The sequence below is a fragment of the Phaethon aethereus genome, assembly GCF_964289735.1.
Source record: "Phaethon aethereus genome assembly, chromosome: 20".
NCBI lineage: Eukaryota > Metazoa > Chordata > Aves > Phaethontiformes > Phaethontidae > Phaethon > Phaethon aethereus.
The window spans coordinates 9,120,493-9,134,389 of record NC_138596.1 but is presented as its reverse complement, the minus strand read 5'-3'; the positions used below and the strand labels follow the sequence as shown (position 1 = coordinate 9,134,389).

General features: G+C 45.0%; 1 protein-coding gene across 1 annotated transcript in view; it reads right to left on the bottom strand.

Annotated features, from left to right (window-relative positions):
* The window catches only part of COL5A1 (collagen type V alpha 1 chain), a 157,149-nt gene that overhangs the window by 105,496 nt on the left and 37,756 nt on the right, over positions 1–13,897 (bottom strand). Inside the window, exons 3-4 of the mRNA XM_082008999.1 lie at positions 7,844–8,057; positions 7,059–7,221 (exon numbers count right to left, since the gene is read on the bottom strand). Of these exons, the coding sequence (XP_081865125.1) occupies positions 7,059–7,221; positions 7,844–8,057 (377 nt within the window). The remainder of the gene's footprint in view (positions 1–7,058; positions 7,222–7,843; positions 8,058–13,897) is intronic.

Here is a 13,897-nt window from a genome sequence, read left to right as displayed (position 1 = left end):
CTTTTACAGTTTATGAAATAGAATTTACCACTGACCAAAACACCCCCCCCCAAAAATCAAAAAAGTTAGAAACATTAAATATGTGTGTTTTGTAATCATGACTAATACAGCTACATCATTACAGGCAACCCTGACCCAGTCACAAAGCTTGACTGCAGTCCAGATGGCTAAACTGCCAATTACCCAGCAAATCTAAATGAAAAACAAGAGTTTGAGCAAAGTGTATGCAACCAATTAATCTGATGTTTCCACCCAAATCCTCACTTTCCTTGCTGGCACCTGACAGATAGAGGTCAGGTGAAACGGTGTCAGTTTAAGGATGCGAACAAAACCACCTGAAGCACAGGCAAACTTTTACAAGCTGTTTTGCAGTTCTTGCTCTGGGTCCCATCCTGCTCCTCCCTTGGTACAGACGCACTGATAAAACCAGATGCTGTCCCTGGGCACCTGTGTAAGATGATGCCATGTGCAAGACCTTGCCAACTGCAGCCAAATGTCACACGTGGGTTTTGATTAGACCAACAGCACTGCTTGTACTCTGGCACCAAAATTTCACCATTAATTGCCAACCCATCCAGAGGCATAATCTTCAATAATTGTAGACATTTTCTAGGCAGCATTGCTCTTCTGGAAGAGCCTAGTTCTGTGATTTAATCCATATGTCTCAAGTGCACCATTTCACTAAAGAGGATCCCTTTGAAAAAACAAAAGCAGAAGAAATTACGAGAAAACCAGCAACTAAATGGAGAATTACTAGTAGACCGGGGAAAGCTACAGATTATCTTCAATAAAAAACCCTAATGCTGGCTCAGAGCATTTTATTTTCCATCATCTCACACCATGGTATATGCCGGTGGTGTAAAACATCGACTCTTTGCACTCCCTGAAAGGCTCTACAGCAAAAGATGTGAAATCAGATTTGGCAGGGCCAGGAAAGCAGGCAGCCAGAACTGTAAATTCGCTTCTTTCAGCAGTCTGCCGAAGTAGGGAAAAATACACAGGAACATGTATCTGTGGCGCATCTTGACAGAAACTGAGGTTACTATAGGACCCTAATTAACTTTAAAAATGCTTTTTGAAGGTTAACAAAAACTTAGTAAGCATGAGCTCTGCCTAGTTCCTTCCTGACCTTCTGGGCTAAGCCCAGTTCTTGCAGAACATGATGGGTTCAACACCATGCTCATGAGAAGCCTCACTGAGCTCAGTAGAGCCGTTAAGATGCTTCTGGTTTGAGAATATTGGGGACCTTGTTGCTTCTCCTGTAAACAAAGAAGCATTCCTGTGTGCTCCGTACCTTGCCACCGCTCATTTGCACAAGAGCCTCCCGCAAACAGGAACAGCAAAGGCAGCTGTGCCGAGGCAAACTTGGGTCTAGAGGCGAATTAGGCAGAGATTCAGAGCTGAGGCTCCCACAGTGCATTTGCACCTGTGACCTGAGAAAGTCTGCAAATATTGCAGTTGCCACCAATGTGGCTTTCCCCAAAGCCCATTGTGCTAGCCGCATAGCTATCCTCCTGCAATAGAGGCTATTGGAAATGTTAACAGCAGATCTGCCTGCAAAAGCGGAGCCCTAAATCTCTCCATCCTCAAACACCAAAAGATACCGTAAGATGCACCTAAACGTATAAGAACCCTATTTTCATTTGCACACCTTTCTCTAAAGCAAGAGCTGTTGATCCAATCTTCCAACCCGAGGTGTCTGAAAAATAACGTACAAGAAGTTTAAAAACAAGAGCACTTTCCAGAGCTGGAAATGCTACAGCCAAAAGCATGGGAAGGGAGGGAGAAAACCCTGATGATAGTGAAATGAAATCTGGGATTATCAACCACAGTGATAATTGCTTTTGAAGTGTAAACAAAGCAGAAGATTAGAAGAGAGTTGGCATTTCGACCCAAGAGCAACACAGCACCTGAACAGCCCCAATGTCTCTGCTAAGAGCATCGAAGCATCTATTCTGCTTTGTCTTGTTGCACCTTGAAACGTTCATCAGCCCTAAGAGCACCTCTGGCATCTTGCCTGGGCTTTCTGGCTCACCCCAGCACAAATTGCTTTCCCTCCATTTCTGATGTCTTGATTTCACTAGCAGCCTTCAAAAACACAAAGGAGAAAAGAAAATTAAAAGCACTATCCGTTCAGCATCACCCAAAGCCCAGCGTTGCACCATCTCTCATCCCAGGACAAGCTTTGGCATGAGTTAACAGCAAATACTTCGTCAGCCCCTCAGTTTCACTGCCTTGGCAGAATAGTGTCCGCAGGTGTCTGAGATCCTCTCACTTTGCACCTTGTTTGGCAGGATCAGAGGAAACCACTTGGTTTTACAGTACCAGCTACACCAATGAGACACGGTTATGGTACTCAGCTCAACAAAATAAGCTCCTCTCATCTCCAGAGGGGCCAACAGTAAAAGACATAAACCTTAAAAAGCAATATACACATGCACTGAGCTTTTCCACTTATTGGAAAACTAATTTCATCTACAACAATAGCAGACACTACTCCAAAACATTATTTCTAGAGGGTCAAAACACGAGATACCTTGTGGGACAATCCTGCAAAATTTTAAACAGATGAACCAAAAATAATTTACATCAAACATACTCACTTGTTCCTAGGATATCAGTTTTACCAAAACCTACTTTTTTTTTTTACCAATGCCCACATCATAATTTTAATGACACCAGTGCTAGCTCTGCCAGCCAGGTACTATACAGTACTTTTATAGCTGCAACAGCCTCACACAATAGTCTCTTCCCGACAGATCAGAAGACAAAGGAGGATTTCCAGCAGAAATATGGAAGAATTTGTCAAGGTCTGGACAAGTTTCATTTTGTCCATCAGCCCATCGCTGGGAAGTGCTTCTCTACAGAGTAAAACAGAGTAGTAAAACACGACTGGGGCACGCACACCCTACTGCAGAAACCAAACTTCTGTAGGAATACATGAGATGCTTCAGAACACCATTGCAAAGGGATTAAGTTCACCTAATCCGGCCTAGGGACAAGAATACTGACCTGCCATAGACATTGTGCAGCACTTTCCATGCATAAAAACCCACCAAGCTGTGGGTTATGGGATTTCCGTTCACTGCTGTAATACAGACACTTCTGGGACAGAAACACAGCACCAGTGACCTTACTGAGCCAGGACCTGAACTTTGTTTGAACCCACGTCTGCTAAACCAGAACAACCTTTTCAGCCCAGAACCAACTGAACTGCTTTTCCACCAGACCACCGCAGCAAGGGACAGGTTGGAAAAGCCAACCCATGGGGAGGTGCCATCTGTGTGGTCCTGGGACATGGCAGTCAAATGGATTAAGCGAGCTGCACACTGTTTTGGCCAAACACATCAAAGCCTTGTCAGGCTTTGTTTGAGGGTAGGAGAAGAGACCATATTCCAGCCTGATTGCCTGCCCTGATGGAAGGAGGAAGCCCCAGGGAGATAGGTGCAGTCCCCTGGACCCAGTGACAGTTTGTATATGGAGCAAAAATTCCTTGGCATGAGCATCTTCCAAGGATGATCCCCAATGAAAGACCACAAAGCATCGCAATAGCCCACAGCCATGGCTGTTGGGTACAACATGCCACAGAAGTGTGTGAGTAACAGCCGAGTAAACCCTCAAGCAGGCAAAGCATCGGCCCCACAAGTGCTCAACTTACTCTCAGCTCTGACGCTTGCGCAGGCTGCCGGGGATCAGCCCACGCAAAGGCTGGCGGGTCAGCCCTGGGATCGACACGCTGCTGCCAGAGCTGGGCTCAACTTCCAGTTTCTTGTTATCCACACAGGACCTGATGGGATCCTGCACAAAAAGGTGACTCCTGCAACAGAGCGCAGGCACCAAACAGGCAGCTCACGCGGCGCATCGCTGCGGAGCGGAGGCAGGAGCAGGGCCATCACGTCACCAGGATGCTTTGGGAAGTCTCCCTGGGTTTCAGGCAGAAGATGCTTTGCTTTCTGGGAAAGGGACTTTCCCAAACTTGATCCTCTCTCTATTCCTATGCCTAACCATTAGACTGTGCTAGGACTTGGTTTCTAGTGTATGTTTAAAAAAAGCACATCAAAAGAAACAGCTAATCCCTCTAAAAATGAGATAACATTCACATGTCTTCTGACTTCCTTCCAGTGCTGCTGTGGCCCCAGGAACACTGCTTACTACAGCCTGCAAGCAGAGAGAAAGCGTTTATCCCGCACCATGGGCTAGTTCTGTTCTTCCTCTCCTCTCTCCACAAAATGGCCCTTCGCTGTCTCACAACAGCATCCTCTCAGTCACAGCTTGAAGCCAGCCGCCACTTCCCAACCCTGGTGCGAGAGCCTGTCCTGACATTTGTAAACTCCTGTTTTGAACAACAGCTCAGCACAAAACGTAACTTGTATAACCTAGGCTCCAGGCTTGGCCCCTTTTCAAACCCACCCGGCATTTCCCCAGCCGTACAGAGAGATCCACACAGCCTCTGAACTAATTGAATTTTAATGAGGGGAAGTAATTTTTCCACTGGAAGAATGTTGTGCTAAAGAAATATTTTGAAACTCCTCTAACCTTTCCTGCCAGGCTTTTTCTGCAGCAGACTACGAGCAAGGACGTCCTCATCTGGGCGCTTGATCAACGAATACAGCAGAGCTGCTTCGTTCGCGACCCCAGCTAGACCTGGAGCTTAAACAATTACAACTTTCAAAACAAAACGTGTTTAGGGGTTTATTTGATTGCAGTCCTCGCAAGGAGGACACGAATACCCACTACTTACAGCTCTTGCTGATTCATGCTGAGACACAGCCTCCCCAGCGCTGCCTTCCATCCCACTCCCAGCTAACGGCGTTATTTTAATTTCCAGCAAAAGCAGCAAACGTGTAAGAGCCAGGCAACACCACGGGTGCAGAAAATACTGGGGAACATCTTGTTAGCTGAGGTTTGCGGAGCAGTTGCCTACATGATGGCAGCAGCTTCATCTCACCGCTCTGCATTCAGTCCAGACATTATCAGCTTTTCAGGAATACAGAACTTCAACAGTTTACACCCATTTCCCATTGTTCGGAGACACAATTTTCCCTATGCAGTTTCTGCTTAGGCTTGGCAGAAAGAAGAAAGGAGAGGCCAAAGGAAATTAAGTTGCCGAGATATGAAGGAAATTAGGTTATAGTCCACTGCCTTCATGAAACACATTAACTACGTTCAGTTGAAAGCTGCTGGTATCTTGATTAGTGTGTGTGGATACACTGAAAACCCTTTGTCTGACGAGGATGACAAAAGAACAAAGGACAAATACCAGAACTAAAGGGGGGTTTATATACATGCTATATAATATCAGTACATGTAAAACAGAGGAAAAAAATTCTTGGTAATTGCCCCATTCTCAGTAAGCGCCTGCAATGATCTTGTAGGTGCATCTTGTCCCCAGAACAGGCAACAGGCTCCAGCAGAGGGGAACACAAGCCCTCTGAGCTTCTACCCCTAGATAAGTCCTTTTCAGCAAGGGGTCTGTGGCCAGCCCCATGGGAAGGGCTAGCAGTGGAGCTCGGAGACCGTTGCTGCCCATAAACGTGTGTTCCCTTAGCTGGGAGAGGAATCACCAAGTCCTAAATCTAGGTGAGCACTAAAAGCCACCTGGGAACATCTCAAGCTTCAGGGCAGTTATGGAAGCTGTGTTACTTTGCAAAATGAAGTAGTTTGAAGTGCAGGTTTCTTATCCAGTTTGGATGTGATACTAAATTCAAGTGGATCTGCTAGATCCCTGGATCCAGTGGCTCCCCAGAAAAGGTCACCGCTTCATATAACAACTCCACTTAAAACACAGCATCCAGTGCAACTGCTGAAATTTTTGGCAGAACATCCAACACTTGCAAAAGACACTCCAGTGCCCATTAAACCCAGCTTTTACTTTCTATTTTAATTGTTAAACTTCCCAGGGAATGTCTATTAATTTAATACAATTTAGAGATTCAGCTCTAACTCTGCAACTGGGATTTTGGCAGCAACGTTCAGTCCATGCATTCTTGCTGTTCACAGCAGACCAGCTCCCAGATGTTAGTAATGTTAAACAGACTGGAACCTTCCTTCCTAGTGACAGCAAAATGCAGACAAGAGCTGGCTTCGCTTCGGCTCTAATTACCCACCGATAGATGTTCCCCATCCCTCTGCTGGGTTGGAGAGGCCCATGAGATACAGCTCTTCCTCTACATAAATGTCATAAAACCAAGGAGATAGGGATCAATCGGTCTCAGTTTACACTCCATTGCACTAGCACTCATTTCAGGGAAGCAATTCTAGCTTGCAAGAAAGATCAGGGATGAGATTCTCATACACATGAAAATCTCAGAAGTGCAGCAGACCGCAGAAGTTAAGATTGCTAGTGAAATGCATATATTAAACTAGCTGCTGAATTATGGGAAGAACTTCTACCATATGTACCTTGTCTATAAATAATCCTCTATCTCTTTGCTTAAATCAGAGGCACTCATGGGAACATTCCACCATCACGATTTTGGTTTGCTTTTTAAAAGCAGTTGCTGTGTGGGAGGTGACAGGGCTGCCAAACAAGCTGTGAGGAGAGTCCACTTATGTCATGGTGCAAGAAACCAAGAACTAACGACCAATGCATGGTAAGAGACCAAACTCCTACAGCCCCAGAGTGAACTGTGACTTGCAAGGGAGCTGCTTTTCTCAGCCTTCATTTACTGTCCCTGCAAGTTCACCTAAATAACAACACAGGGATAAATGAAAACCCTATGAGCCTGTCGTCCCGTACTAAACAAGCCAAGACCACAAGAGCTACAGACCTACAAAATCCCAGTGCAGGTACTGGTCTAGAATCCCAGCAAGGGTATGAAACCAGTGAGCTCCTCTGGTTCTCTAACAGGTCACCTGGCCCACCATTTTTATTGTCATTACAGAAAGTATTTACCTAGTCAGAAGAAAAACTTAAAATTAAGTTGCACATGACATTGTTCTATTATGCAAACATCCAGTACAAGTTCCAAAAATGGGCTGTAAATACCTCATCAGCCAGAACCCAGCTCATCAACTCTGTGAAATTATCTCCTGAGCTGTTCATAATCACAACTTACCTCAAAGACTTCCTCATCCAATATCCTTGTTCCAAACACAATAATGCCATTGACATCAATGATGGGATGGTCACTTCGGTCCAAGAACTTGGTTATCTTCTTTTTACAGTCCAAAATCAAGGTGACATTTTTCTTCTGCACACTGATAGCTACTCTGTGCCACCTAGAACACAGTCCACAAATGTGTTAAACAGAGCCTTGGGCATTCAAGAACAAGCTAACAATTGTATAATAATGCAGCTTTCATAAACCAATATTCTGCAAACCTTCATGCCAGCCATCATCTGCAAACACATGAAAGTCATTCTTGGGCAGACCCTAAAGACTTCATTTGAAATAGAAAGGCTGTATTGCCAGATGCCATTCAATTCTCATCCTTCCAAAACAGGTAGGAGAGTGCCAGTTCTGGCTTCAACAAGAGGCAGAGGAAAAAACCACACCGATAATTCGTGGGCTATCCCACTTTTCCACCCTCCTTATGGAAGACTAAATATGGATTTTGCAAGACAAACCAATTTCTTAAGGTCCTTGGCAGCAAAAATCAGTGTTCCTATCCCCATAAGTGTTAGAATTTGCACTGACTAGAATGCAACTCATGCTATTTTTTTATATATGCAGTATTTATTCACCAAAGGGTAAAGTTCAAGAATGGGACACTTGACAGTAGTCAAAGGTGTGCATATACATTTATATATACATGACTCCTATTTTACAGGATGTTCAACATGCTGGTATTGATATAAACAATGTACTGTTTTTTCCTTTGTGCACAAAATTTCACTTACTTGCCATCTGCTAGGTTAATGCCTCTAAAGAGAGGATAGTCTTCTGGGCCTGGCTTTCCTGTATGGTCTTCATACAGGAATACAGGAGATCTACCCATCTCCACACCAATTTGCTGGATCCCTTGCTCATTGTAAATTGAGATCAAGAAGGACTGACCTCCTTTCTTCGCTTTTACAGTGGTTAGAATGGAGAAGTCCTCTGGGAATGGGGAAGCTGGAGTGGAAAAGCAAAGAGGTTAGTCAGGTTTCCTTGAAAATTAATCCCTACAGAAACAGTCTTGTTGTCTAATGACCCATGGAGAGACCATTGGTTTATCCCTCCAGATGCGTGCACGTCAGCAACCCTAAAAATTTATATAAGGCAGCATCTTAGTTGCCACGTGAAGATCTGGCTTTCCCCCAAAGCCTATTGTGATACAGGGTTGAGACGTGCTGCAACCCAAAGTAGATTGCACCAGCAAAGCCAGCATAAAGCAGTGTCCCCCAAGAGCTGCCTGCTCTAATGGCATGTTAAAAACCCAAGCACAGAACTGAGCATCTGAGGATCATTCATTTATGATCAGAAAGCCTTTTTCCAGCTTTTATTGCAATCTGTCAGAGCCAAAAGCCATCCCACATTTGAACTGGCAAGCAAAGGATGGCAAGGGGTCTACTGTTTTGGGACAAGACCATAGTGCTGGCGAAACAGAGGTTCTAAACAAGCTGCTAGTTTAAATCTGTATTATTTGCACCTAACCCTTCCTTAGTGTGCTTTAGAGCTTTTTAGGAGACAAGGCAAAAACATTCTGCTTCATGTATCACGAGGTCCTCAAATTAACTTAAGATGTCAGAGGGACAGAGGAAATTAAGCATCGGATGCCAGTTAGGCACATGCAATATTGAAGGGTTTTATTTAGGAGAGTAGGGAAGTTCTCCAAGATGAGAACAGAGCATTTTGTGGCTTTGGCTTTCAGGGTTTGTACAGACAAAAAACCTGAAAGCATAAATAAATCTGGCAATCAGTAGGAGATACTAATTTGTCTGCATATTAAAAAGCATCTAATAAAACTTTCCTAGCTTTTTCTCCACTCAGGAAAGCAACCCTGTCTGATCAAGTGATTCCTACCTATATTTTTGCAAGGTTTGAAGGATTAAAGCCATTAAAGTATGGAGCAAGTACGGTCAGTACGGAGGCAATGCTCTGCAGGGTCAACCCCCTGCAAAGCCAAACACATTTCAAGTCGATCCAGGCATCAAGTCACACCCCACACAGGACACAACTCAAGTTTGCTCTGCCACTCAGGCTAGAAAGATGAGCCCAAACTGAAAAGCCTGGATGCACATCCCAACCAGGAGGTCTTAAAAGACACCAGAAGCATTAGTAGGGAGCTTGATCAAATTATTGGAGATGGGAGCTACTGAAACAGAGGGTACCTACAGGGCATAACCACCTCAGATGCTGCATTTCAGCAGTGAGAACTTGCTGGGTGTCTTTCCTTTAAGGTCCAGGCTTTCAAAAACAAGGATTGCATTGTACCGCTGGGTATCTGCTTGGGAAATCTTAAACCGCAGCAGGGCAGAGTAAAGTGGGGCAGCCCCAGCGTGGGCACGACAGGGTGTGCGCTGGGACTACGTGTGTGGCAGCCGGCGGCATGCGGGGAAGGGAATAACACAATGGATCATTTTTAAGCTGCAGATCCGTAGCCTTATAAACCACAAAAAATGTCAAGCTCAGTGGCCGTAAGCGTCAAACAGATTTCCTTTGCTCCTTTAGGCTTTTCTGAGATGGTGCCCAAGGGCTGCGTAAGAGATTTTGACCCAGGGAGGGGACCGGGAACATGGGAAGGGGGAATTCTTCCAACCGCAGCAAAGCTAGCAAGTCCAGACACAAAGAGGCCATGAGCTCACCCTCTCCTCTTCTGCCTGGAAGTCGCTTTAACTTATTAGCAAACCAGTGTTTAAAATGCATCTAGCTGCATAGCACGGGGCTACACGGCCGGGCGGTGGAGGAGACGGGAGGCATGGGCAGGCTGGGCTGCGTCCAAAACGGGCAGCGCTACGGACAGCGAGGGGGGCACCTGAGGATACCTACAGAGACACTGTTTGCACCTATTTAATATCCCTCACCTTAGTTAAATCACATTTGGAAAGCAGCATAAAGCAGTATTCTGAATAGAGGACTTGCACTCAGTAATTAAATGCCATGATTATAGCCCGGTTTCCCCCTAGGACACAGACCCAGATACTTGGCAAAGGCAGGCATCCGATTATTGTGCCTCCCATAGGATGCACTGAGCTTTATCTCCCTCCTGCTGTATACAAATCTTCCTGTAGCACTGAATCAAGACCATACGCCTTCCTGGTTCCAATTACAGGCTACAGTTTTGGGCCTTTTATGTAAAATAGTTCACGTCCAAAATTTCATTATGAATCCACAATACAGTACCTTTCAACTTGGACAAGCTGCCAACTCATTAAAAAGCTGCTTTTAATTTTTTTTTCATTATTATTAAAATGTCTCCATGGTGATGCAAGTTTCTCAACCCAAATAACCATAATGAATGAATTATAGCTGACATTACTGTTGCTGCTCTGCTGTCCTGGCAAATTAACAATGCCTTCACTGTCATAGCTAGAAGTGACCCAGGGTATTGAATGATGTATGAAAATGCATCCACACAGCAATACTAATAAATACATCATAATAAATATATGAAGCACATAGAAATTGACCCAAATCCCCTTAAAGACAATGGAGACACCCCACCCCCAACAACGAGTTTGGGATTAAGCCCTTATATTCAATTCACTTCTTCAAATGAGCTCATGCTGAGAGATGTTGCACATCCATCTCTTCACTTAGGAGCACTGCACTGATGCCGAATTTGGCTGAGCACCACTCTCAGCCCACAGCCAAGTCCTTTCAAATTCACTACATGCAATCTTCTGCAAGGCAGCAAAGGGTTAAGACCCCAATTCTGCAGATGGGGCCACAGAAAGAGCTGAAAAGGTCCAGGGTGGGCACAGATCCCCCCACCCCATGCAGCTCCCTGCACGCTGATGCCATTAGCTTCACTTGAGCAGATTGCATCTGTGGCATGCCCCGATACGCAAACCAGCAGAGTCAGGCTGAGCTTCTTCCCTGAGCACCATGACCAGGGATTAAAGACTCCTGTGCCACCTCATGGTCTTCAAAATAGGGAGACCTGGGACCTCTTCTTAACCCTGATCCTGCAGGTGTATCCAAACACAGCCTAAAATAAAGGGCCCTGCTGCTGATCTGGGAAGGGCAGGAAAGTTTTAGCTGCTCAATAGCAAAAAATCAGCAAAAACAATGATCCGATCCCATTCCTGACAAAGCAGATCTGTTGTGCGAGATGGTGTCATTTCCAGAGCCACTTTTCAAAGGAAAAGTGTTCTTCAGTGTCACCAACTTCTGGGCTTTTAGTTCATCTAGGAACTCTCAATTTTGGAACGGCTTGTTTTCCTCAGAGATGACTGTTCAAGCTGTAATAGAGATTTTTGAGCTCTTAAACATATATGCAGACACCCACAAGCAGTGTGAAGAATACAGAGTTTGCTAGAAGAATGCAAATGACATTCTGCTGGCTGCCACCGAAAACTTTGCCTTTCTCGCCTCTGCTGGAGGAACATGGTTTTGCTGGGAAGCAGAACTTATTTAGGGAGCAAAGACAAAGAGCATCTCAGCAGATTTTCTCACTCTTGTGGGCTTGAAAAAACAGACAAGCTTTTATATATATCTTGCTGGCTGCGGCTGTGGAAGCAGAATGCAAAGCCCATAAAATTACCATCTTAGAAAAGCACTGACTTCTAATTAGCACAAAATATTATGTGTAGTGTACATTTGCCTAGGGCACTCTACAGCAAAGAGGGAAAGTTATGCTACAACCCACCCGCCTGTTAACGTGAAATCACTAAAACCACATTTCCCCTGGTACATTGCACTGCAATTACTTTGTTATCTTTATCTCCTCTCTCATTCATTTGGTGGTGTGAGCTGAAGTCACATCTAGTTACAGAGATGTACTGAGAAAACACGTGTTGATCTGATGCAAAACACTGGGGGTTCTTCACTTTGCTGCTTGCTAAGGAAATAAGGGAAGAGCAGAGTAGACCAATGACTTTGGAAGTCTCTGGAGACAGAGCTGCTTCAAGCACCCCATGGTTGTTCAGATGATGAAGTGATTGGAAAGTTGCTTGATGACACCAAGGCAACACTATACAGATCTTCTCATCCAAAGACAGCAGTAGATGCAAACCAAGAACTCAAGGAGCACATACAAGTATCAGTATAGGACAAAAGCAAGAAAATCTACTACAATGCTGAGTTCTCTCCTGTGACCACAACGCAGTTCTGCATGCTGTCTTGTCATGTTAACCTTTATCAGAAGCGGGTGTCATCCAGTCTCTTTGCTACATTAATTAGCCAGAATACTCAACCCTTTTTGTATCTTGGGCTCACAACTGTTTGCTGGTTTCCATAACAAAGGCGATCAGGCAAGATTTCACAGTGGCTACAGCAATTACTAGAAAGTTCCCAAACTCATCCCAGTTGCATATTCCAAACTGGAACTATTTCTTTCAAGCAATTCTGAGCTTGAAGATACTGGTCGGTCCAAAACTAAAAGTCATTTCAGAACACATACAGAAAGAAGGAATGTGAGTGGTTAAACACAAGCTGGTTAGGTCAAGCAGGTCTTGCCTTGGGACAGATGAACTCAGGGGCCACTGCAGGGCCCTTGCAGCCTGTCCCTGGGATGAATATTCCCCACATCCACAGGCACAGTCCTCTGGGACATGAAGGTACCATGTGGCAGGGGGATGCAGTTGGGCACATGATGATATTGTCTATAGTCAGAAAGGATTGTCCTGCCCTGGGCAGCAATAAAGACAAATACAGGGTCTGTTCTGCACTTCTGCAGGCATTGAAAGAGGGCTTTAGGCAAAATTGAGCAGCTCCTTCACTAAGGGTTGGCCATGCGATGGAGCACTACCAGCCTGCAGCCCAGGCACTGCTCATGTCAGGCTCTCAGTTTGTATGCAAGACACAGGTTATGCTCCTGCTCACCACAGATTAAACATAATTCACCTGCTTATTGTCACAGCAGGATAATAATGAAGTCTGAAAATAACCTTAGTGATAACACATACAACGAAGGAAGCGCAGGACTGGAGGATGCAAGCGCATCGGAAGTCCAGCCTCACAGTCCTCGTTTAGGCCATTGACAGGCTGGGTCTGACAGATGCGGCACGGTAATTAAAAAGCATTGGTGGTGGCATGCCACATTACCTCCGATATACCTACAGCATTGTGTCATTAATTCTCTCAAACACCAAAGGAGAACACGTGTGTGTCTGCTTTGCTTAAGTCATCTACTGCTTCACAGACTAGTTATGTGCAGCATCTCTTTCTACCTCATTGCTAAACCTCCCTCAAAGGCACTTTTCTCAAACCTAGAAAGTCCTACTGTGCCTACTCTCAGCATCCCTGCACACCCCCTTGGCCTGAAAAAAATTAAAACATTCCAGTGCATCCTCAGTGACAAATAAATCGGTGAGAAGCTTACATGCTCTTCAAGGGCTTTGTAAACTCCAGCATCTTAGTGGCTTCCTCTAACAAACCTCTGATTTCTTCAAACAACTTTTCTCGGGACATCTGTTTTTGTGGGGCAGACTATTATTTTTATATGGTGATTATTTGTGTTATGAGAGACACCACAGCCACAGAATAAGACCCTACTGTGCTTGGCACTCCACAAACGCAGAACAAAACATGGTCTGCGTTCCTTTGCATCTTCCAAGTCTCTCTCCCCAGCTGGATGTCACTGTGTGATAATAAGACAGTAGAAACTCTCTAATATAGGAGAGAACAGATGTAGGCACTGGCCACATCTTCTGCAGCGAAGCCCACCACCATCTGCAAGTGCAATGGTAAAAGAACAACTTACTGCAGTGTTATTTGACAGTTGAAGGTTTGCAGCCCCATGAAACAGCAGAATCGCGCCCTGCCAAGGGAGCATGCAAGCGCGCTTGGAAAGTGAAGGGACTACACAG